The sequence below is a fragment of the Podarcis muralis genome, chromosome 2, assembly GCF_964188315.1.
Source record: "Podarcis muralis chromosome 2, rPodMur119.hap1.1, whole genome shotgun sequence".
Classification (NCBI taxonomy): Eukaryota; Metazoa; Chordata; class Lepidosauria; order Squamata; family Lacertidae; genus Podarcis; species Podarcis muralis.
Window position 1 is genome coordinate 35,793,382 of NC_135656.1, and position 23,148 is coordinate 35,816,529.

The 23,148-nt window shown below is 47.3% G+C and overlaps 1 protein-coding gene across 3 annotated transcripts in view; it reads right to left on the reverse strand.

The window, feature by feature from the left end:
• Window positions 1–23,148, reverse strand: part of QRICH2 (glutamine rich 2) — a 40,926-nt gene that overhangs the window by 9,973 nt on the left and 7,805 nt on the right. The window contains exons 5-16 of one of the 3 annotated variants that reach the window (XM_028716997.2): window positions 18,404–19,760; window positions 17,320–17,414; window positions 15,662–15,759; window positions 13,382–13,496; window positions 10,426–10,674; window positions 9,484–9,606; window positions 8,392–8,466; window positions 7,903–8,067; window positions 6,287–6,408; window positions 2,516–2,581; window positions 2,035–2,136; window positions 797–1,000 (exon numbers count right to left, since the gene is read on the reverse strand). In XM_028716997.2, coding sequence (XP_028572830.2) covers window positions 797–1,000; window positions 2,035–2,136; window positions 2,516–2,581; window positions 6,287–6,408; window positions 7,903–8,067; window positions 8,392–8,466; window positions 9,484–9,606; window positions 10,426–10,674; window positions 13,382–13,496; window positions 15,662–15,759; window positions 17,320–17,414; window positions 18,404–19,760 — 2,771 coding nt within the window. The remainder of the gene's footprint in view (window positions 1–796; window positions 1,001–2,034; window positions 2,137–2,515; window positions 2,582–6,286; window positions 6,409–7,902; window positions 8,068–8,391; window positions 8,467–9,483; window positions 9,607–10,425; window positions 10,675–13,381; window positions 13,497–15,661; window positions 15,760–17,319; window positions 17,415–18,403; window positions 19,761–23,148) is intronic. The other 2 variants (XM_028717000.2, XM_028716999.2) reach the window with 2 other exon arrangements.

The following is a 23,148-nucleotide window of genomic DNA, read 5'->3' on the forward strand; positions in this document are numbered from 1 at the left end:
TTTCAGGGATTTCTGAACAGGTGGTGGAGTTCTGTTGTGCCCATGCCCTGAAATCCCTAGGATGGCTGTGTAATGAAGCATTACTTCAAGCCCAGCAACAGCACCTGAAATAAGGGGGTAAATGTCTGGGCCCAGAAACCCCAGGAAGTCCACTGGAGCTGACTCTGCTGCCCTCCCCTTTTGATTTTTTAAATGTAGCTTACCCAACTCTATACTCATCAAAGAAGCACTGAGCAAAATGGCCTGAGCCACCAACATCTTTTATTCCTCCAGACTCATTCTGGGATAATAAAATGGAGGCTGATGCAGCAACCACCCAGAGCCGGCTTGCCTGTGATGCAGGGAAGAGCGCCTGCCTCAGGTGGTGGAAGTGCAAGAGGCAGCACTCTGCCCTCTCCACCACTTCTGCCACCAGGAGGAGGCATTCCAGTGTGCAGCGTTGCTGCTCGTTTTCCCAGCCTCCAGGTGGAGAAGCCAAGGAAGCAGCAATATTTGGGGGAGTGCCCTGGCTCCTGCCAAGTTTGGCAAGAGCCAGGGTGTTCCTGTGTGCTGGCTGCTGCTTGGTTTTCCCCTGGGGGAGCAACACTCAGAGGAGCACCCTGGCTCGCACCAGGTTCGGCAAGAACTGGGGCATGGTGGCAGAAGTGGGGTACGGTGGGTGAGGCCAGGAAGCCGCAATTGGGTGGGGCGTGGAGGTTGATCTGTCCCAGGTGCCTTCAAACTGAGTGCCAGCCCTGCTTTGCTTCTCGTTGCTTTGGAGCTATGAACTTCAGCTGCTCAAGACCTTTTCTCCTACCGTTTGCCATACGGGGTTGAGCCAAGACACTGGGCCTGCAGCATCTCCCTGATCATCTGAGCGTTGACCTTCGCTGCTCCACCACTGTAATGGCTCTGCACCTTCTGTATATCCATGAGCATCTTGGAATGGATGCGGCGCAGCTTATTGAGGCTCGCGCTCTTCTCCAGTGCATCGAAACGGACACCAGGTCCCAACTTCAGACTAGGGTGGAGTACAATAGGATGGGAAGGGGAAAGGGGGGGTGCAGCAGCACAGGCCAGAGAGCAAGGAGATGGCAAACAGCCACAGAAAGAGAACGGAGAAGAGAAATCATACTGTTAAGCAGGGCTGTTGCTTCCAGCATGCCTTGCTCGCATTTTACACTCCTTTTGTGAGAAAGCAGGAACTAGTGAGAACATTTACGTGGAGCTATGCTACCCGGGAGGACCTAACCAGATTCACTTAAACTGACAGCTATGAAGAATCTCAAAAGCAAAGGACACATGTTCAATGGGACACATTTTCTACAGAAGATCCTCTGGGTGTAACAAATGGAGGGGTTGCTGAGGCCTGCTGCCCCATCCAGCGACACTTCTATCTCAGAGATTGCCCAAAGGAAACTTTCAGCCAATTTTTGAGAGGGATGGTTGGAGGAAAGGGAGGGATTCACCCCCACCTACCCCCTTATGTCCCCGTTTCCCTTCCACCACCAGTTTCCTAACTTTGGCACTTGGGCTCTTTCTTCTAGCCTCTGGTTAACAGATGCCACTGTAATTTTTTGCTACACGGTGACAGAATATTGTTTGCAAGAGAACTGTAGGAAACAAACAATGGCATCCACTAGCTGCCAGGAAAGCCCTCGCCACACCAACAGAGACTAATTCCCTGTCCTGCTCCCCTAACTGCCAATTTGCTGAAATGATTGCCCCATTCTTGTCACATGCAAATGGGGCAGAGGAAATGGGGGAGCTCCCTCTGTCCAACCTGTCAGTGAAAAATCTTGTTTTGCTAGGCAGGAGTATTTGGGCTGCAAGCTATTTCCCTACCACTCCTGCCTTCCCCCAACAGAACGATAGCAATATCACCAAGGCCAGAGGCACTTTGCATCTGCTCTCTTCTCAGTTCCATTCTCCCCAGCAGGCCCCCTATTTCCAAATCTGTGCCCCGTCCAATTCCCACCTGACCTGCCTCTTAAAATACACACAAGCTGGGAACCAGAAAAAAAACCCCTCCAAAGCCCCATGTCCTCTGCGTACCTGCGGTTCAGCTGCCTGATTTGTTCCAATTCATAAACCATGTATGGCCGGAGGGATTGGTGAGCAGGTAAACCTGGCACAGCAGGGAGTGTAGTGATGTGTCTGCCAAGACAATAAGCAGGCAGGTTAAGCAAAGGGAGGGGTGGGAGAACGAAGAAGCTACAGGACAAGGAAGTCGTCCCTGGTTCAGCTGCTAACATCTGCTTGTCACGGAAGGGCAGGCCATGCATGGGCCTGGGCTGGCTGGTGGGATGTCTTTTTCCCAAGCTACCAGTTGGAGGCTGTGGTTGCCCCATCATGGCTGAGCAAGGAGGACTCAAATCCAAATCGCCCGGCTTCCAAGTCCCGTTCTGCACCAATTTTTAAACCACCACATACCCCTATAAATATTTATTGTTCATTTTCTATCCTTCCTCCCAAAGGAGCCCAGGACAGCAGCATAAGCACACAAGCACCATAAGAGTTCCAAACATGGACTTACGGGCCAGGAACCACCATTTCCAAAGGTCGGTCGCAAGAGATGCAGTGGAAATGGGCCAGGAGTCTCCTGTTTGGGTAGAAAAAGAGATGCTTAGGCCAAATGAAGGAATTACGTCAATGGGAGTATAGAGCAGGTCGGGGGGGGGGGGGAGATACAGGATATGCAAATGTTTGCCTGAACGGTCCATGCGAAGGAGAGTAAAATGATAGTTTGTACACACGTTTTCATGAAGGGGGAGATGCCCTGGAGTTGAAAGGTTTGTGGGCTCACAACAGCAGAGGAAGAAGCAACACAAGTTGTGTCTAGGGAGCTCCTTACTTGCTTGGTAACACCAGGCACCCACAGATCTCTCCGTGGATGAGGAGGAGATGCAGAAGGCACTTTTCGCACACTGCAGCACAAGCAGGCCAGGCACATTCACCTGCTGCCTTCTTGCTCCGTTCCTATGTAGTTTCTGACTGCCTGGGTAGCAACATAGCAGTGTGGAATTAACTTGGGCATCCTAACACTCAGCATGGGTGCCTCCTATTTAAAACTGACCACCTGGGGAGCTGTCAGAGAGCAACAGGAGATCATTCTCGATATTTTAGAACAACACATTTTCAAAATCTAAATGTCAAATTGCATGCGAAAACGTTGGGAGTTGTTTTTAAAAAAGAACGTCAACAACCTGCTTTAGAAAACAAGTACAGTGGTACCTCGGGTTACATACGTTTCAGGTTACAGACACTTCAGGTTACAGACTCCACTAACCCAGAAATAGTACCTCGGGTTAAGAACTTTGCTTCAGGATGAGAACAGAAATCATGCAGCAGCGGCACAGCAGCAGCAGGAGGCCCCATTAGCTAAAGTGGTGCTTCAGGTTAAGAACAGTTTCAAGTTAAGAACGGACCTCCAGAATGAATTAAGTTCTTAACCCGAGGTACCACTGTACTCCCCTCTTCAAAACTGCACTTCAGTTGCACTTTGTACTGTACTTCTATTCCCTACCCCCCTTTTTTCCTTCTTCGAGGGAAGCAGATTCCTCCGGTGGAGATCAGGTAGCTATGGAGATCCTTCCCTCCCAAACATGACACACCTTTACCTAATCCCACTGACTGACGTTAAGGAAGCAGAGGTGAGCGGGGTTATGAGTCAGGACTTGGCACCACCAGCTACTGCTGGGAAAGAGTACTTGGTGCATGGGGCAGGATTTGAGCAGCTTCAAGCCTTGAAGATTGCCCTGGAGGAAGAGCTGGAATTAACTGTGCGCACACAACTTCGCCTGGGGATACCATGCTTCTTGTCGGAAAGCATTTGCTGGCGCCTTATTCCTCCACTCTTTCAAGTACAGTCACTGTTGCGTTCCGTCAAAGGATGTGGAGGGAAGCAACGAGCAAGGCCTGGGAGACGGCCTGCCTGGCTGTTGGATCCAGTCTCTATCTTCTTACATAACGGGCACACAGTATGGGGGCTGCTCACTGTGCCACCACCCTCCGCCCAGCAGAATGCATTCGTAATTGCCAGTTTCCATCGCTGAGGCTATTCGCTCTCCCTTCTTCGAGGTGAGTGAGCTGTGCCCCATGTCCCCACGCGACGCAAACACCACCACCCTCTGGTGGTGACACATGCGTGATGCAGCTTGCAGCAGTGAAGGAAAGAGCATCCATTGACAACAACGTGGAGGGATGAGAGAGTGCCAGCTGGCCAACTGGGCCACTCCTTCCAAAAGACTTCAAAAAAAACACACCAAAAAGCTATGCAGCAGAGTGCGATTGAGATGCCCATAGGCAAGGGAACGTCCAAGATTCAGAGCCCCATCTGAACAAAATTATCAGTTTCGGTTTCTCACTTTTCCAGTCTTAAAAGTTCAGTTTGCCCCTTTTCCACATTAGTTTGTATTAAAAAGGGGGGGAAGGTAAAGGCAAAAAATTGTTTGCAATTTTGTGTACATTTCTCTGTAGGTGTGCACGTTATATGTAATTTTACCTAACACACACATTTCTGCTGGCAGTTTTCCATAACACAATGCATTTTTGTACTCTAACATACACAATTGTGTGTGTGTGTGTGTGTGTGTGTGGTTTTTTTTTTACTGGAGAAATGCATTGCAAAAATACTGAAGGAGGACCAGCAGACTTTTGGGGGGGGGGGCTGAATCATAGAACTGTAGTGTTGGAAGAGACCCTGAGGATCATTTAGACCAGGGGTCAGCAAACTTTTTCAGCAGGGGGCCAGTCCACTGTCCCTCAGACCTTGTGGGGGGGGCAGACTATATTTTTTGGGGGGGGAATGAACGAATGCCTATGCCCCACAAATAACCCAGAGATGCATTTTAAATAAAAGCACACGTTCTAATAATGTAAAAACACGCTGGTTCCTGGACTGTCCGTGGGCCAGATTTAGAAGGCGATTGGGCCGGATCCAGCCCCTGAGACTTAGTTTGCCTACCCATGACTTAGTCCAACCCCCAGCAATGCAGGAATATGCCACTGTCCCATAGGGGGATCGAACCTGCAACCTTGGTGTTATTAGCACCATAACCAACTGAGCTATGAATTCCACCACTCCTTTGACTTGTCTGGGACCAGGGAGAAGAGAGGGTGTACTCTGAGGAGAGTAAAGAGAGTAAGACAGAGAGGCTTGGAGGGACACACTTGACCCCAGGCCTACTTTAATCATACTGTAATAGTAAACGTGAAAGGCTTCCAGTCTTCCAAAGCAGTTTTTTTTAAAGTACCCCCCCCCCCAAAAAAATCATAACTTCTACTCTTTGAAAGCAGAGGTTTCTAGGCAACTAATGGCATGGAAGAATAGATATATAGACAGGTAGGCAAGGTATACTCCTTCAAGCCAAGGGTGTATTGTTTCACAAACTGCTAAGTATGCCTAGAAGCAGCAAACACTTCTGAAAAGAGCTTGAGCAGAGAGAACTAAGAAAAGCCAAGGATGGTGTAGAGCAGGGGTCAGCAACCTTTTTCAGTCATGGGCCGGTCCACCGTCCGTCAGACCATGTGGGGGCCCCGAATTGTATTTTGGAAAAAAATAGGAACGGATTCCTATGCCCCACACATAACCCAGAGATGCATTTTAAATAAAAGCACACATTCTACTCATGTAAAAACACCAGGCAGGCCCCACAAATAACCCAGAGATGCGTTTTAAATAAAAGGACACAGTCTACTCATGTAAAAACACGCTGATTCCTGGACCGTCCGTGGGCCGGATTAAGAAGGCGATTGGGCTGCATCCGGCCCACGGGCCTTAGGTTGCCTACCTGGTGTAGAGAAAGCATCTTCGGCAAGGCTTTTGGTGTTGGAACAGGGCTCACTGTTCCCAGCGTAAGTGTCAAAAACAAATACCCAGAGCCCAAAGAGTACAGTAGAGAAGTAGGACATATGGACCCCAGCTTGTTGGAGAATAACCATTCTCTTCAAAGTGCTAGGTTAGGGTGCAAGCTACTCCAAAGTCCTTTCTTTCAGGGACTCATACTAGATTTACAAAGTGGGCTGAGGCCAGGCCAGGCCAAAGGGCCATGGTCCTTATCCTGACAGGCAGCGTCTCAGCATTCTGCTCCTCTACTTAAGACCCTTCAACTATAAAGCCAGCACACGGTTCCAAGGAGCATGTTGTAGGCAGTGTGCATTGGCATGCTGGAGGCTTTCGTTTTCACACCACACCCACAGACGTGAGACACGTGTGGCAACGTGCATCAGATTTGGCTTGATATCTGCCTGCTGTTATCATACGTCTTCCGGAAGATAAGAGTTGTCTGTTTTCAGACCTTCTTACCTCCTGATCCCAGCAGCTTCGTCTCCTATTTCTTGTGGCATCCTCTCCTTCAGCTGTTTCCGGATATCCTTCCAGCGCTCCTCCAGCTGCTGTCGGAAGGGGTCCAGTTCCAAGCGGTCCAGCTGCACAGAAAGGGACAGAACGGTTCTGGAGAGAGCTGCATGTTCAAGGCACTGGCGCGGTAGGGTAGAGCTGCAACGCTACCAATCCTGGAAGCGGTACCGCTGGGAAGCTAGCACTGAAGCTCCGCCCCTTTGAGTGAGTCGCTGCCATTCAAAATATTGTTCAGCCCACCTTTCTGGTGCTCAAGGCAGCTTGCAGCAGAAAAGTCGTGCATCCATTTCAACACAAGCTGGGAAAATGGCACAGTCATTAATCAGTGCCTAAGTGGTAAATGCCTAGATATGGAGGAGATACCCCGGCGGAGCATTTCAAAAGGTGAGGTGCCACCACAGGGTAGACCCTGTTATGGGCAGGGGGTGTAAGGAGACAGAAGAACAAATTGAAATATTATGTTCCCCCTTTACCAATTAAATGAAGCAAAGATTTAACTGAGGGTCATTTAACGCTTTCTCACTGCTGAAATGAGATACTTTGATAACAGTATGAAAGACCATAAAAGCTATATTAAATAATTAATGGCTGGATGGCAATATTAGCATACAAAAACGCATATTAACTTACACTGCATTGTTTTAGAGAGGGAGTGAGTTAGAACATTTAAGATAATTGTATGGTGTGTAAAGACTGGAAAGGTTCATATGTTTTGTATGTTTAAATTAAAAGAAACTTAAAAGGGAAAGAAGAAAAAGGTCCAGGTTCTGAAGGCAGGTTAGCAGAGAAGAGCCTCAGATGACAATTGGTATGAACAGGCAGGTTTCTCTAGGAGAAGGCAAGCCTTCGGCCTAGGGATGCCCAACTATTTCACTTGGCCTGTCATTTTCAAGTGACCTGGTCTGATTTGCATTCCTGGACAGCAGATTAGAACACAATTATCCCCCACTTTTTGCACCCTTATTATTTTTGCAATATAGTTCTCAGGTAAAAGATAATAAAAATACTAAAATGCATTCAAAAATGTGTATTTAAGGACAAAGTTCATACATAAATATGTATTTTATGTGATCAAACACATTAAACAGATTTTTTTTAAAAAAATGCATTAAAAAGATTGATGCAGAAATGGGATAGAATGGGACCCACGAGTGAACATGTGTAAAACACACATTGATTGGCAATTAGACTGGCCTGTCCATCCCTACTTCAGACATCCTGTTTACAGAGATTTACTGGTAAAAGCTGGCATTTCAAATCGTGTCCTGAAACAAACTGGAAGCCAGTATTTAGAGGCACGAATCATGCGTATTCCTACCCTGGCTCACCTGATTGGCAGGGACAGGCACGAGCAATGAGACATGCATGGCTGGCTCACCAGCATAAGCACTTACAGTAAGTGTTGGGAACAGGGCAGAAAGGGATGTGCTTCTGCATGAGTCACTGGGTACTCCCAGCCACATACCACAGCACTGAACCGCAAACATGGGAAGCTCTCGACACTTTGGGATGCCCTCATTGGCCTGGCTGTGAATCATGGGCAAGGCAAGAGCCTTGCTTACCTTGGAGTCCATTTCAATCAAGAGTTTGTCAAGCATCTTCTGCCAATCTTGTTCTTGCCCAGCCATCTTGTTCAACAGCTCCTGCATCATCTTATGCAACTGCTCTGTGGTGGCATCGAACTGGCTACGGCTGACCTTCGCAGCAAGGGCAGCCTTATCTGCTTTCTGGAGAAGTAGGGGGAAAGATGGGGGCATATCATTGGTAAGATCTGCATCGCAAAGAACACCCCCGCCCTTCCCATCAGTAGCTATGAGTGTGCATGTCCAGAGAGCATCTCCCTCCAATCTATAAGGATGGCAAGCACCAGAATCCCCGTTCAAACTGCTAATGACTGCCTTGCAGGTTGGCTGCAGAGCTGGGAGCAGAATCCAGGCCCCATCTACTTCATACGCTAGCTCCCTCTGCAAGTAGAGCTTATGCAGGAGCACCTAGCCATGGCTCGATGCGCATGGGACAACTGTGATGTGTTATCAAGTACAACTCCTCACCACATCGATTTCCATCACTAGGCTGTCTTTGTCCGCTTTTACATTTTCTAGTCTCTCCAGGGACTTGAACAACATCTGTAAAGAGCACAAAGCAAAATAATCAAAGGTGGTTACCCAGAGACTCACATTCCTACTCAGCAGGGTAGAGGAATCTGGTGCCCTTCAGATGTTTCCAACTTCATCTCCCATCAGTCCAGGCAGCATGGCCTATGATCAGAGATGATGGGAGTTGTTTGTAGTCCAACATCATCTGGAAGGCCACAGAGTTCTTCATTCCCACTACACTTTTATTTAAAATTATATACGGTATATATATTCATTTACTAGCACATGTTCTGCAAGGTCTCATTGCATCCAAATACTGCAAATCACACAACTCTCATTCCAAAGTGAGCCGTCTTGTGCTTCTATCTCATGAGTGATAGCAGACTGTAGGCTAGTGTATTGACAAAGCATGCTTTAGGTCAACTAGCTCAACATTTTGGGAATCGATACTGGGGGCAGAGTGGGGGTGGGAGGACGCCCACTTGCCAAGGAGGGCAACAGGGTGATTTGATGGGGCCCCTGGCAACCCTACCAAAGTTTAGTGAACATCAGGTAGAACTCTTACCCACTTGTAAGAAAAACTCACAGTTGTTTTCAACAGCGGCAAGGAGCCAAGATACTGCAAATCTTAGCATCACACCTTTTTCTTTGGACAATCTGGCTGGCAGCTACTTGGTGGCTTATTATACAGCTTGTTCTCCCATGAGGAGTCTGGGTGGCAGGGAACATGATGGCCCCTGGAGAACAGGCTGCCGTCCTGCCCAAATACCAAATGTTGGTACATCTGCTGTAAGAGGTGATTTGCTGATGCTGATTGAATTGTAGCTGCTTGTACCAAATGCCAATAAACCCAGCTGGATATCCAGTACTGCGACCACAGCTATAGTCTCATGGCCTCAGTCACCTGCTTTGTCTCTCGACAGTAAGCAGAGGGAGGAGAGTCAGCTGCTTCCCCCTGGAGGAAGCACCACCAAATCCTTGTGAAGCAACAACATTGGGAATGTCCCATGTCATTTGACCCTCTAACCTGGCGTCAAGATCACCTACACTGATCTCCTTCTGCTTCTGGCGATGATCTTCTACAAGAGTGCCTGCGGTGGCGTTCAGCTTCTCACAGTCATCCTGAACTTGCAGGATGGTGCTTTGGATCTGGTTAAGCATCTCTTCATCCTAATTGCAAAGGCAACAAAGTAATGAAAGCCAACATTGACATGGGTCTCCTTAATTAAATCCCTCCCCAAGTGTGTCAATTCCCTTTCGTTTTGGTGCAATGCGTATTTTATCTACATTGGATCAGAACTACAGCCTGAAGATGACCGTACACCATCAAGCAATAGCTTTGTATTTAGGAGCAGACACCTGTGGGTGTCTCCTCTCTGGATGGAAGCACGTGTGTTGTTCTCACCCCTGCCCCTGGTTATCATTTATGTTGCACTGTACTTCCATTCTGCCTCTAGGTGCTGATATTAATGCACTTTCAGCATACAAAAGAAAGCACAAATCCTGGCACTTTGTCACAGAGCACAAAGAACAAAAAGATGCCATATGAGAAAACAGAATCACAAAAAAGCCATTCACATAACCATTATCTATGGTAGGGTGGCCTGTTCAATCCTTCTTAATTCCTTGCTTATGTTACCTAGGACAAGAATCTCTCTATCCCACTTTGGAGGATGGGAGAGGGATTCAGAGATCCTGTCTCTAGGGATGGGCAGGATAATAAATTATATGAATACAGATGCACACATAATGCTGTCTGAGGACAGCAGGTTGACCCATGCATTTGGAGAGCCCTTCTACGATTCTGTAGCTTCTGCTTCCAAGCCTCAGTGTGCCGCGGCTTCCCAGCACGTAACTCCCCAAATGAGCCTTCTTCAGGCCTTACCACTAAGTCTCAGATCAGGCCTCAGCATCCACACAGAGCCCCCTGAAGTCCTCCCTCTGCCCTCCTCCTGGAAACTTGAGGTCACATTCTTGCGCTGGCCTTACCTGGCGGTGCTTGGGTTTCTTGGCTAGTTTGCCTTCTGCCTGCCTTAACATGAAGTTGTTAATCAAGTCCTGCAGCTGCTCATAGCGCTTGAACAGCTGGCTAACCTTCTCACTGACATCTAAGCTGCAAGCTGCACATGTGCTCTGGACCTGAGCCACCCCAGGCTCCGGGGTAGGTGGCATGCTCATGGACAGCAGCGTGGACGAGGAAGCCATCATGTTCTCTATGACACCTCTAAGCTTGTCTAACTGTGGGCAAGGGAGAGAAGGAGGAGTCCAGCTTTAGACAAGGGAGTCAGACGACAAGATCTTTCTTATCTTCCACAGAACTGGGGTCGAGTGCAGGTGGCGACAGCTATATCGTGCTGCTCTAATTGGCCCACTCCATTGTCTCTCAAGAAAGATGGACGCCAACAATTTATTACAATATTTTCAGGCAGAGGCAAGAGGAGCAGGCAGGGTCTGGCAACACAACCATAATGCCAAGAATCCCAGTGGCCACTTAAGAGATAAAGTTTCTAGAGCTCATGACTAGAGATGGGGTGGACGTTTTAGAAAGCAGATCTGCTAAACTCTCAAGGGCCAATGTGGACATGACATATACCCCAGCCTATCCGCAAAGTTTCTATTTATTCTGGAAGGGAAGCTTTCACTGGTGCCAGTGGGAGCTCTTCCACACACAGAGTTAATAGCAAGATTTGTGTAAATGATTTTTGTTAGGACTATGGGGGTTTGGAGAGTTAAACCAGTCTGCAGTCCAATGAAAATTGGTCCTTGCCCCCTTGCAATTTGAACAGATGCATTTAGCGCAATCTCTGGTTTAGCTCTCAGGCTGCCAAAGGGGAGGGGATGGAGGTTTCGGTGGCCAAGGAGTGGCACTTATTTCATCATGTGTCGGTTCACTGCCCAACACAGGACACTCTACAGTCCCCTCCCTTTCCCCCTGCCTCTACACAATTGCTCACAAATATCTTTTACTGCCAAGGGCATTTGCCTGGGATATCTGTGCCACTGTTGATGCCATTTTAGCTAACGCGGACCCCTTCAGGATCAGGCTGTGGCTACACTGCCACCCTTCTGCATTTCACTCATTCCCATCTGGTGTAGCTCATGGCAAAGTTGCATCTGTTTACAAATGGGTATCGTAAAGGTGTCAGAAACGTGAGGCCCTTGGCTGCTGCAGCTGCTCTGAAGCTCCCTGAGAATGCATGGCAGGAGTGGGTTCCCTGGGGAGTGCGGCAGGAACCTGCCCAAAGATCTCCTTCTGAAGCCCTTCCCTGGGTATTCCTGACTTTAGAAGTGAGGCTGGGGGAAAGGGCTTTTTTCGTGGTGGCACCCCATCTGTGGAATGCTTGCTCCACCGAGGATCTATTCCTGCTGAACCTTTCTGTTCCCCAAGCAAATACCGTTTTACTAGTCCATGCCTCTTCAATCTGCTTAATGCAGTGGACGTTTTAGTAATTATTTGGTAACTTCTTTACAGTTTCATTGTTGCAATCGCTAATTGGAAGCAACCCGGGGCCTTTTAGCACCTTGCCCTTCAGTTTTAAAAGTATCCCAGGTTGTCTTAAGCCAACAGCGTGAAATGTAGGGAGCACCACTGGGTCTGAGCTCCCACAGCTTCCTCAAATGTGGAAGTGTGCAGGAGCAGACAGAGGCTTAGAGAACCCCATTTCTCTTTGGGAAAAACCTCCTTTGGGATTTGGCCTGTTGATGACATGGTTCCTCCATCACTTTATTTGGGAATTCCCACATTTGGGCTTGCATAGATGATTTAGGGGCTGCTTGGTGGTGGTGGTGGGGACAAATGAACTAATTTAATCACCTTTGCTGCTGAATGGTCAAAAGTCACGCTTCTCATCTGACTGTCAGTGGGAAGCCAATAAGAGGTTAGGGGTGGGTGGGACTTCCCTTACAAATCCACAACAGCAGAAAGTGAGCATTCCAAGAAACCTAAGCCGGATGGCCATGGGAAAGAAACAGGGTTACCATTGGAGGAGAGGAACAGGGCAGTGTGGCCTCCTTCTCTATACCAGTAGAAGAGGTTTGGTATGAGGGAAACAGCAGGTGATGCTTTACACAACATGGAGCCAAAGATTAACACCTGCCCATAGCTGCAAAACAAATGGCTGTTAAAAGCAGCAAGCTACAGGGGCCGGTTCAGAACACTGGCAACTCCAGAGCAAAAGGCCCTGCAAGACAGCAGGAAAGCAAGGCAACCAGAGTCTGCCCACTGAGCAGAAGCGGCCAGAGCTTGAGTCAGCCTCCCTTATCTGGAGGATTAGGAAGAGAGCTTTTCATTAAAAATAAAAACAGGCAGCTGTCCATGTACCAACTGTGGGGATCCTGCAGGGACATGTATCCTAATCCAGCCCAGATAACTCTCAGCTACCTATCTACTTGCAAAAGTGGAATCAGTCCTCCCAAATTAGATCAAAACTGTTCCTAGGGTTGTGGGCTTCCCCACATCACAGCAAGGCATGCTTATTAAATCGAGGACAGCATCATTGCAAACTCCTGATTAGCAAACCCAATGACACAGCTGAACCCAACAGTACAAGAAAGTTACAATTTTAGGATTGTACTTCTTCAGGGCAAGCTGAAGAAGCATGTCTGGCAAGCTGATCACTGGCAAGGGATTCTTACTCCCTCTTTACTGTTACTCCTCCTGGCTAACTACAAGGTGGCTGTCAGCTTAAGGAGTCAGCAGAAGAACTTAGACCAATCTTCTTCCCTAGAATTTCCAAGCAGATTTGGCCCTGTCTGGCTCTTGCCTTAGAAAGCCTCATGCTTTTCTTCTCACTGTGAAAGAGCCACCTCTACAGAGCCTTTGCAAAGCACATATGTTTCAAGAAGAGATCTGACAGGCAAGGGACCTGAAACCAATGGCCAGGGGAAACCATGTGACTGATTCTTGGCAGCCAGGAAGAAAGACCTCACATTTCCACTCGCTGACCTGTTCTTGCAGGTAGATGGCAGTGTCGGTCACTGACTGCTCCAGCTTGGCTTTCCCCGTATCCTGCTTGTTTCTGAGCTCCTTTAGCTCTTTCTCTATATCCTGCACTGTTGCTCTGTACCGCAAAGCCAACAACAATAGAGAGGAGTTACTTACCAAACAGGAAAAAGAAAGTCGTTTTTGGAGTGTGGGTCTCTAGGAAATCAGAAACACTCACAACACAGTTCTGGGGTAAACTGGGGTGACTGAACTAGACTCCCTAAATGCACCTTCTTGGCCAGCTTTCAAGGGTAGGGGGTTTGCTTTGGCATATTTATTTGTAATCAAGTCACATTGCACTGCAAAATGCCCCAACGATATGTGAAATCATCCTGGCAATTCGACTTCTAGCTACTTTTTTCCAGAAATGTAGAATCAATTTGAGGAAGACAGACCACTTGCAGGGGCCTTCACGGCTGTGAATTAGAGAACTTTAAGTTTGGGGATGTGGAGCTTAAAATATCTCTTTCTAAGATTTACAAATGACAACTGTCTCCTAGGAATGCCAGGTGTTTCTTACGACAATTGTCCCTTAGAAAACTGCAAGTTCACTCTCCATATTCTACTTGTTCTGTTTGTAGTTTTTGTAGTTGTTATCTTATTGCATTGTGAAAAACCTGTAATGCTTTTTAAAATTAACATGAGAAAACTGTGAGTACAATAAAACATAAAGGATGTTCCATATTTCAGAACACGGCGAATCCATCAAAATTTACAAGACTCACAATATATCTACACAGTGTTCCTTCTTTCAGAGATTCTGACCCAGGAGTGCTGGGCTCCTCAGCACATTCACACTTACAATTAGAGGCATGGGAGCCATTTCCCACACAATTGTAATTAAGCCCCTGATGAGAGGAACAATATGGACCAAGTCCATCATTTGAGTCCTTCCTTCCTTCCTTCCTTCCTTCCTTCCTTCCTTCCTGGCACCCAAGGGATAGATGCAGACACTGCCAAACAATAACTGAGTCATCCTAGTTATATGTGGGGGCAGAGTGAAGTGAGGTGATCATTTTTCCTGTCCTCAGAAGGTGCCAGTCAATAAAGCAAAGGAAGCCCAAAAAAACAATGAAATCGCATCACACTTCCTCACGCCCAGAGACATACTACTTGAGGGACTGCATGCCAGTAGCATCCATGATCTTCTCACAAGCACTCATATACTGGTCGCTGACGTTTATTAAGAGAGTGCTGGAACTGTGGCTGTGCGAGGGGTATGCTCAAAACTCACAGCACTCTTAGCAAACTACAACTCCCATGATTCCTTGGGAGAAGCCTGCCACAACGGTTAAAGTGGTATACTGGAGCTTTAATTGTATGGTGTGCTTTTACAGAAGGGATGCAAGAACTGGAAAAGGGGCTCCCATGCTGACCTCTGCCAAGCCTCAGCTCCATCTACTGGGTCCAGTCTTAAGCAGCTGCTTAGGCCTCCCTATCTCCCCACACATGATTTATTTGGGGGATGCAAGACCTTTCTATGGGGTACTCACACCTTTTAAGAGTCTGGCCTTGTCACAATACCTCTCAAAACTCATTTCTGCACATTCACATTTTATACTATTTTGTTATATATATAATGGCAGCATAAAAATGTTTTAAGTAATTTCTAACTATGTTACAAATTAACACGCTTGGGTGGTTGTGTTTGAAATCTCTTCTGTGTGTACATTGGTGCTATAAAGCGAAGGAGCCACTTTGCCAACCTTCTGCCTTCCAGATGTTGCTGGACTACGACTCCCATTTTTGGGCATTGATCACTTGCCATTCTAGCTGGGGCTAGTGGAAGTTATAGTCCAAAACATCTGGAGGGCACCAGGTCAGAGAAAGCTGCTCCACACAAAGAGTTTTCTATTTAATCTGCCTGGGGGAAAAGAATACCGATGACATTCCAAAATATGATTGAAAAAAAATTCAATTGAATTCTTTTTTTTTTTTTTTTAAGTGTGTATATGCTAGAAAGCCAGTGAAATTTCAAACCACTTCTAATTTTCACTGAGCAATTCTTTGTGGCATCTTATTTCAGCTGCACTTTTGAGAAAGGCCTCTCAACTTCCATGGAACTATTAACTGGTAAAGAACCCATTCTGGCTTCCCACTGTACAGCAAACAATTACGTAACTCCACAATTAAGTTGGTTGTGGTGACACCAAACATGACAGGCCAATGTTTTGGCTGATAAGACTGAGACTGGACTTGCCTACTTGGTGGCTTCCTCTAGTCTGGTGGCTACTTATTTACCTCAGAAAACCTATCTGCATGTTGATCTGACCAGCTCCTTCCAGTTTGTCATCTGTTTCTGCCAGCTCTCCTTCAAGTACATTCTGGATCTTGTTTAACTAGAATCACAATTGGGGTAGGGGGATCAAAAGCCATACTTGCCTTGAAGAACTTTGGTCATGAAACACTAATTTTCCTTTATGGAAAGTCCCTGGGAGAAAGGGGCACATCCTCACCTCCCCGTGTTGTAAACAATAGATAGTTTACATCCACATATACCAGAGCTAAGGTTCAGGTCTAGAGATTTAGAAGGTGCTTCCTATGAGGAATGTTAAACTGATTCATTGGTAACGGAGCATCATCATGATTCACAACGTTGGGGTTCTACTGGCTGTGTTTCAAGTTTAGAGTCAAAAAATCAGGCTGAAGATTAACCACCACCCATAATATCTCAAATAAAACAGAGCACGTCTTTTAAAGACCCTTAAAGACACCTCAACAAGAGCAACAAAAAGTAAACTATATGACTACATTGTGAATATACTGAAAAGGTTATACGTTCATTAAATGAAGATCATGAGCAATAGTAACGTTGTAAAGGGAAAATAGTAGAGCAATGAATTTCCCTGTTAAAGGAACTAAGAATTATTAATTACAAAAAAAGGAGAGAAAGCTTGAGCTTGACACTGGGAATACTGTCATCATATTCAGAAAAAAAGAAAAAAAGGGGGAGCAATTATAATTAAATAACAATCCCCTTTAATGATCCTAAAGGCAGATTTATTTTCATGTTTACTGCTACAACCAGGCAAAACTAGACCCTGAGCAATTGACCAAGCGTCAGCAGGAGACTCAAGGAAATGACAACAGCAGGATGCAGGATCAAACTAAGCCTGGTGAAGTTAGGTGGTCACTGTGACCCAGACAGGGGAACCACACTAGGACCACCCAAATACTCCACTGAGCTTCAAGCAGCTAGTGCACATTTTAAATTGCAGTTTGCAGAAGCACAGAAAAATAACAACTAAAGTGCGTCTCACTGATCTCATCCATGGTAGGAATTGTGAGCACCTGATACCTCCTGTAGCTAACAAACATCACTGTAATTCAGAAATGATGAATTGCAGGAAATCAGAAATATAAAATCATTTCCACAAGTTCTGCCATTAAAGTAGCATGCAAACTAGCTTACAGTTCTCAAAATCTCAGCTTTCAATTTAAGTGGCTTGGATTTCTGATGCTCAGAAGATTGTTTCAAGTAGTAGGGCAGGCATCCCCAAACTTGGCTCTCCAGATGTTTTGGGACTACAATTCCCATCAACCCTGACCACTGGTCCTGTTAGCTAGGGATGATGGGAGCTGTAGTCCCAAAACGTTTGGAGGGCTGAGTTTCGGGATGCCTGTAGTAGGGTGTTGTCAATGGTGGCCAATTGACTGTGCAACTTCAAGAAAGTCCCCCCCACCTTGGTGTTTAGGAAGTTGGTCAAAATATATTCCATTCATAACGCTTTAATGGTTGAGTGCTGATACAGTGAACTTTATGTTTTGGATATGTTTTGATGGCTTCTAAGAACAGGATGCTTCTTGGGACTGGCCAAATTACCTCTTATATGAAAACCTGATTGAAAACATTCTTGCTGCAAATAAGGCAGCATATTCTCTCCCTGACAGTCCCCTACCTTCTCTTTCTCAGTTTTCATGTCTTCTTCCATGGCCTGGAGTGCAGCCAGCTTTTCAGGAAGATCAGGTGGGATGAGAGCAATGTTCCGGTAAACTATCCAGCAAAAAGACAGTAGAATTATAAATATATACAAGTGAGCCATCAGGTGACGAAACAATGTAGTGCCCAATTCAGGGCTCCAGCCAAACAGCCATGCCCTCTGTAGGTATAGTCCATCCCATTCCCCCCCACTTCTTTAGGGACAGTCCATTCCAACTGCATTGAACAGTATCAGTTCACACTTTTTGGGGGTTTCAGTTTTTGTTGTTGTTGTTGCAAACTTTGGGGTCTCCCCTCTCCCCACATACAAGCCTACAGCTCCCTCTTGTGGGTGGATGATGCCAGTTTAGTTAAATAAGATTCAGCACTCACAGAACGAATGTTCGCTGTTAGTACAAAGAGTTGTACCTTGGTTCTCGAATGCTTTGGTACTCATCCATTTTGGCTCCCGAACACCGCAAACCTGGAAGTTAAGTGTTCTGGTTTGCAAATGTTTTTTGGAAGCCGAACGTCTGACGCAGCTTCCGATTGAGTGCAGGAAGCTCCTGCAGCCAATGGGAAGCTGAGCCTTGGTTTTCTAATGTTTTTGGAAGTCAAACGGACTTCCGGAATGGATTACGTTCGAGGACCAAGGTATGACTGTATACAAGTAGGAATTAAAACATGGAAGGCTCCTATTCCAGCCAAGCTACCTTCCAGATTACTCAATGCTTCTCCATTTAGCCTCCCTGCAATGTGCCCACTGAACATGCTCATTCCTCATATGGATGGGTGGACTTTGACCCTCCAGACATTATGCCCATCATCACTGGCCATACTGCCCAATAAATGCTGCCAGGAAACGTCCAACAGGTTGCATGCTCCGGGTTAGCTGCTCTAACCCCCAAATCAACCCTCCAAACATTTGGGTGGGCTTACATTTTTAGATTTTCCTTCCCAGAAAAAAATGTTAGCCCAACCTGTTGGAAATTTGCTGAAGCAGGTTCCAGATATTTGCCATTTAAAACAGAAACCCAGAAAACTGGTACACATGCAATACATACGTGCATCTGTGAGGAAGTCTTGCAGCCTGCGGAGATCGGCGTAGCCACACTTGAATTGATCTAGGAGACTGATCTGGTCTCGCAGAGCATAGTACAAGTCCGTCAGTTGAGCGAGAGACCGCAGGGCATCCACAGTCTCAGAGTAGCGGGCTGGAGCCAAAGTGGAGCCAGACTCGGACAATGGCATGGGGGTTGGGGCGGAGAGCAGCGGAGATGCTGGAGGTGTAGCTCCAAGGACAGGCCCCGGGGGCAATACAAGCTGCATTCCAGGCTGCGCACCAGCCCCCTCACCAGGCTGGTAACCAAGAGGACTGGGCCAAAGAATCCCAGGCTGACCAAGGTACCCAGCTTGGGCATCAGGAGAACCAGGATAGAATGGAGGGGGTCCGGGAAATCCAGCTTGTATCCATGGAATGACAGCGCCTCCAGGGAAGGCTTCACCAGGCTGGGCGCCAAGGACTCCAGGATAGGCTCCAGGATAGGCTCCGGCATAGGGTGCCAGGCCTCCAGGGTAGGCTGTTTCATCTCCAGGTGCGCCAGGCTGGGCCCCAGGTGCTCCAGGTTGAGCCCCAGGTGCCCCAGGCTGGGCTCCAGGTGCCCCAGGGTATGCCCCGGCTGCTCCAGGGTATGGAGCTTGGGCTCCAGGTGCACCAGGCTGGGCTCCAGGAGCCCCAGGATAGGCCCCGGGTGCCCCAGGGTAGGGTGCTTGGGCTCCAGGAGCACCAGGCTGAGCTCCAGGAGCCCCAGGATAGGCCCCAGGTGCTCCAGGATAGGGTGCTTGGGCTCCAGGGGCTCCGGGATAGGCCCCGGGTGCCCCAGGGTAGGGTGCTTGGGCTCCAGGAGCACCAGGCTGGGCTCCAGGAGCCCCAGGATAGGCCCCAGGTGCTCCAGGATAAGCCCCAGGTGCTCCAGGATAGGGTGCTTGGGCTCCAGGGGCTCCGGGATAGGCTCCAGGAGCACCGGGATAGGCCCCGGGTGCCCCAGGGTAGGGTGCTCCGGGATAGGCCCCGGGTGCCCCAGGATAGGGTGCTCCAGGATAGGCCCCGGGTGCCCCAGGATAGGGTGCTTGGGCTCCAGGGGCTCCGGGATAGGCTCCGGGATAGGCCCCGGGTGCCCCAGGGTAGGGTGCCTGGGCCCCAGGAGCTCCTGGCTGGGTCCCTGGAGCACCAGCAACACCAGGCTGGCCTGGCTGAGCTCCAGGAATGCCTGCTGGAGCACTTCTTGGAGCCCCTGGTGCACCAGCCGGTGTTCCTTCTCTTCTGTGAGTGCCAGGCAAAGTTCCTGGAGATCCAGGAGTGGCTCTGCTTTCTGGAGAGGTTGCAGAATCAGTTGGAGAGTGTTGGACTGGACTTGTCACCTAGAAACATATAGAGAGGAGTGACAAAAGCAGGGGTGGCTTTAGCTTGGGGCATCTCACATCTTGCAGTTGACTTCATAAGAACATCTCATGTCCACTGTGTATCAGGAACACTACCACCATCTTCAACTGCAGGGCTGCGCCAGAGCAAATCCAAGATGGCGGCCAGCACCCATGCCACAACCCCTCAGCAAATCCAAGGGCGTTGTCACTTTGGAAGCAGGTCAACTGGTTTTGGATCATCCTTAATTCAAACTAACAATACATGCTGCACAATCTGAGGTGTTGACTGGATTGCCCTTAGTTGGGTAAGGCCACAAGAAATGGCCTTTTGAAGTTTCCTAAGTGTCCAAGGACAGTGTGGTGCAACAGGTAAGATTGCTGGATTCAGATCTAGGAGGCCTTTGATGGGAAATGGCATTCTAAGTGTCACAAGGCGCTGCTGAAATTTGAATGATCCAAGTCCGCCCCAGTGTCGTTACTGAAAAGCTCATAAACCCTCCTTTGTATAGGAGCAGCGGCTGGGCAATTTCATTCATAAGCTTCAGTGCTTCTCCTTTGTCCACAATGGGAGTTAACTGTGGTTAACTCACTGATGAGAGGAAGACAATCTGCATGTGCTCAGAGGCAACCTTTCATTACTATTACTTGCCATGTTCAAGGGGTCTAGGCTGGTATTGAAAATAAGGACTAGAACTGAATGGCATAAACCAGTCCTTTTTCCTCAAATACTTGAATCCCTAGCCTGTATCCCTCTGGTTCTGCAGTTGTTAGCTTATGCTACCTCTGTCCAAGATCTACAGGGAAATTATGCAGGAATGCATAAGAGCCATCATACACTCAGTCAGAACTACTTTTTCCCCTGAAATATTATTGCTGTTCAGATCAAAAAGCAGAAACTGACACCTGATCCTGCACTTAATAAGAAAAAGAAAAAAAGCAGGCGCCCATGGATTACAGCTGATTCTCCATCATGAAGACTTGCTTTTAGACATAGAAACAGCCTGAAAAGTAACACTCTGCTTCACTAAATTATACCATGTTGACTGAGAGACTGGAAAGACTCAGTCATGGAATCAGAGTACATATAAACCAAGAGGGAATATTTCACTGCAGTGATTTCCTTCTATTGAGATTCTGATGTAGGACAAAGAATTACACTGGCCAGAAACAATTTCTATGCACATTTCAGAATAGACCAACCAAGTGCTGAGTTTCCCAAATGGTAAGAAAGCAAGTAGCTTGATAGATTTTCTAGAATTACTGCTATTGTACCTTTGTCAGGAATCCTAAATATTTCATTTTGCTGTTCACTGAATTCTTTTAAGTCTGGAGGTAAGAAATGGCTGGGTCCAGAGCCCAAAGCCTGGCCTCAAACCAATCATTAAGCCATGGAAAGATGCTACAGTGAAGTGGTATCTTTTTTAGATCTATACTTTGCACATGCACAGATGATCTACAGTGATTAATCTATCATACCACTTTAAAGCAGTTCATTATTTTGTGGAAACTGGCTATATATCCAAATGCAGGCATTTAACATGCATGCAAGTTTTGCCCTAACTGGCCTTATGGGACACTAGCTGCTCTGTGACTCTATGGAAATGTGAAATTAATGATGCTTATGACAATTCTAACGGGACGCAGGTGGCGCTGTGGGTAAAAGCCTCAGCGCCTAGGACTTGCCGATCGTCAGGTCGGCGGTTCGAATCCCCGCGGCGGGGTGCGCTCCCGTTGCTCGGTCCCAGTGCCTGCCAACCTAGCAGTTCGAAAGCACCCCTGGGTGCAAGTAGATAAATAGGGACCGCTTACTGGCGGGAAGGTAAACGGCGTTTCCGTGTGCGGCTCTGGCTCGCCAGAGCAGCGATGTCACGCTGGCCACGTGACCCGGAAGTGTCTCCGGACAGCGCTGGCCCCCGGCCTCTTGAGTGAGATGGGCGCACAACCCTAGAGTCTGTCAAGACTGGCCCGTACGGGCAGGGGTACCTTTACCTTTACCTTTTATGACAATTCTAAATGGGTGCTTTGGAGCTGCACTGTTTTAAATGTTCTTCAGGGGCCGAAACAATAGCCCTGAGGTGTTCTCACATTGTTGTTTAGGTACTAAATTGCTTTTCTCTCTCTCTAACTCCTGAATGCCTTTGCTCTCAAGTGAAAGAAATACAAACTTGCATAGTCTTTATAACACTGCAACACGGTTATGCTCAGGACACAGATTTTTCTGCAAGATACCCATCCAGGAAATGCAGTATGCACAGGAGAACCAAGTGCAAATAAAAACAACAAAGAGCCTTGTGACACCTTAATAACCAACAAATTTATTATGGCACAAGCTTTTACGGACTAGAGTTTGCTTCATCAGACTCTTCATGGGGCAAGACGACCTAAGCATTTAACACCAATTATGGCATGACTACACTAGCTATCAATTAGTTTCTGGGCTCAACTCTTGATTTTGTTGAGTGCTGATTTTGACCTAATGAAGACCTAATGATTTTGACCTTATGCAGCTAAGGACTCCAATACCTCTTGGATTGCCTCTTCGCACATGAACCTACCCGGACACAGCAATCATCAGAAACACTTTGTTGTGTGCACTGGAGAGTATAAGCAAAGTCAACCTCCTATGAGGAAAACAGAGATATCCTCCACCTCCCACACTGTCCCCAATTTAAAACCACGTGGATACAGGCTTCACCATGATGCACCAGAAAACGATGACATGACCACCTTCCAATAGGCAATTACCAACTTCACAGAAAATACCCATATTGGGGTATAATATCTGCTATTTTTCAGCAAGTGCGATTAGCTTTCTGAATGCTGGGCCAAATGTATGGACAAACAGGCTGCCTGGCTGAGATGATGTCACCAGGATGGATTAGTGATGCCTGACAGGAAAACATATAATGTCCAGAAAGACCAATCTTTGAACACTTGAAGCTAGATTAACTTGTGATTTCCATCCTCATGAGAGCACTCTGTATCTGCCCATTTTTATACTTTAAAAGTGGCATTTTTATGTCATGCATTCAGTGCTTCGTTTCTTTTTTCTAAAAAAAGAGAGATGTTGGGGCTCAAGTCTGTTTGGAAACATCACTTTCTGTTCCGAAGGCTTTCCTTGCACCCCGCCCAACAATATTCCTGATGTGTGAAAATACTCTGCAGTTATTCAGTAGCAAGGGGAATGCACCCTGCATCTGGCTTAAGGGCACTTTCATTTAGCTTTACTTTTTGTATTCTGGGCTTGAAACTGTAGCTGAGCTGCTGGCAGATTCTGTGGCTGAGTCCTGGCAGAACAAATAAAGCCCTGTACAGTAGTATCTTCATCCAGCATCTCCCAAGATAGTGACCAGACAGATGGCAAGCAGTGGAGGTCAATGGAAAG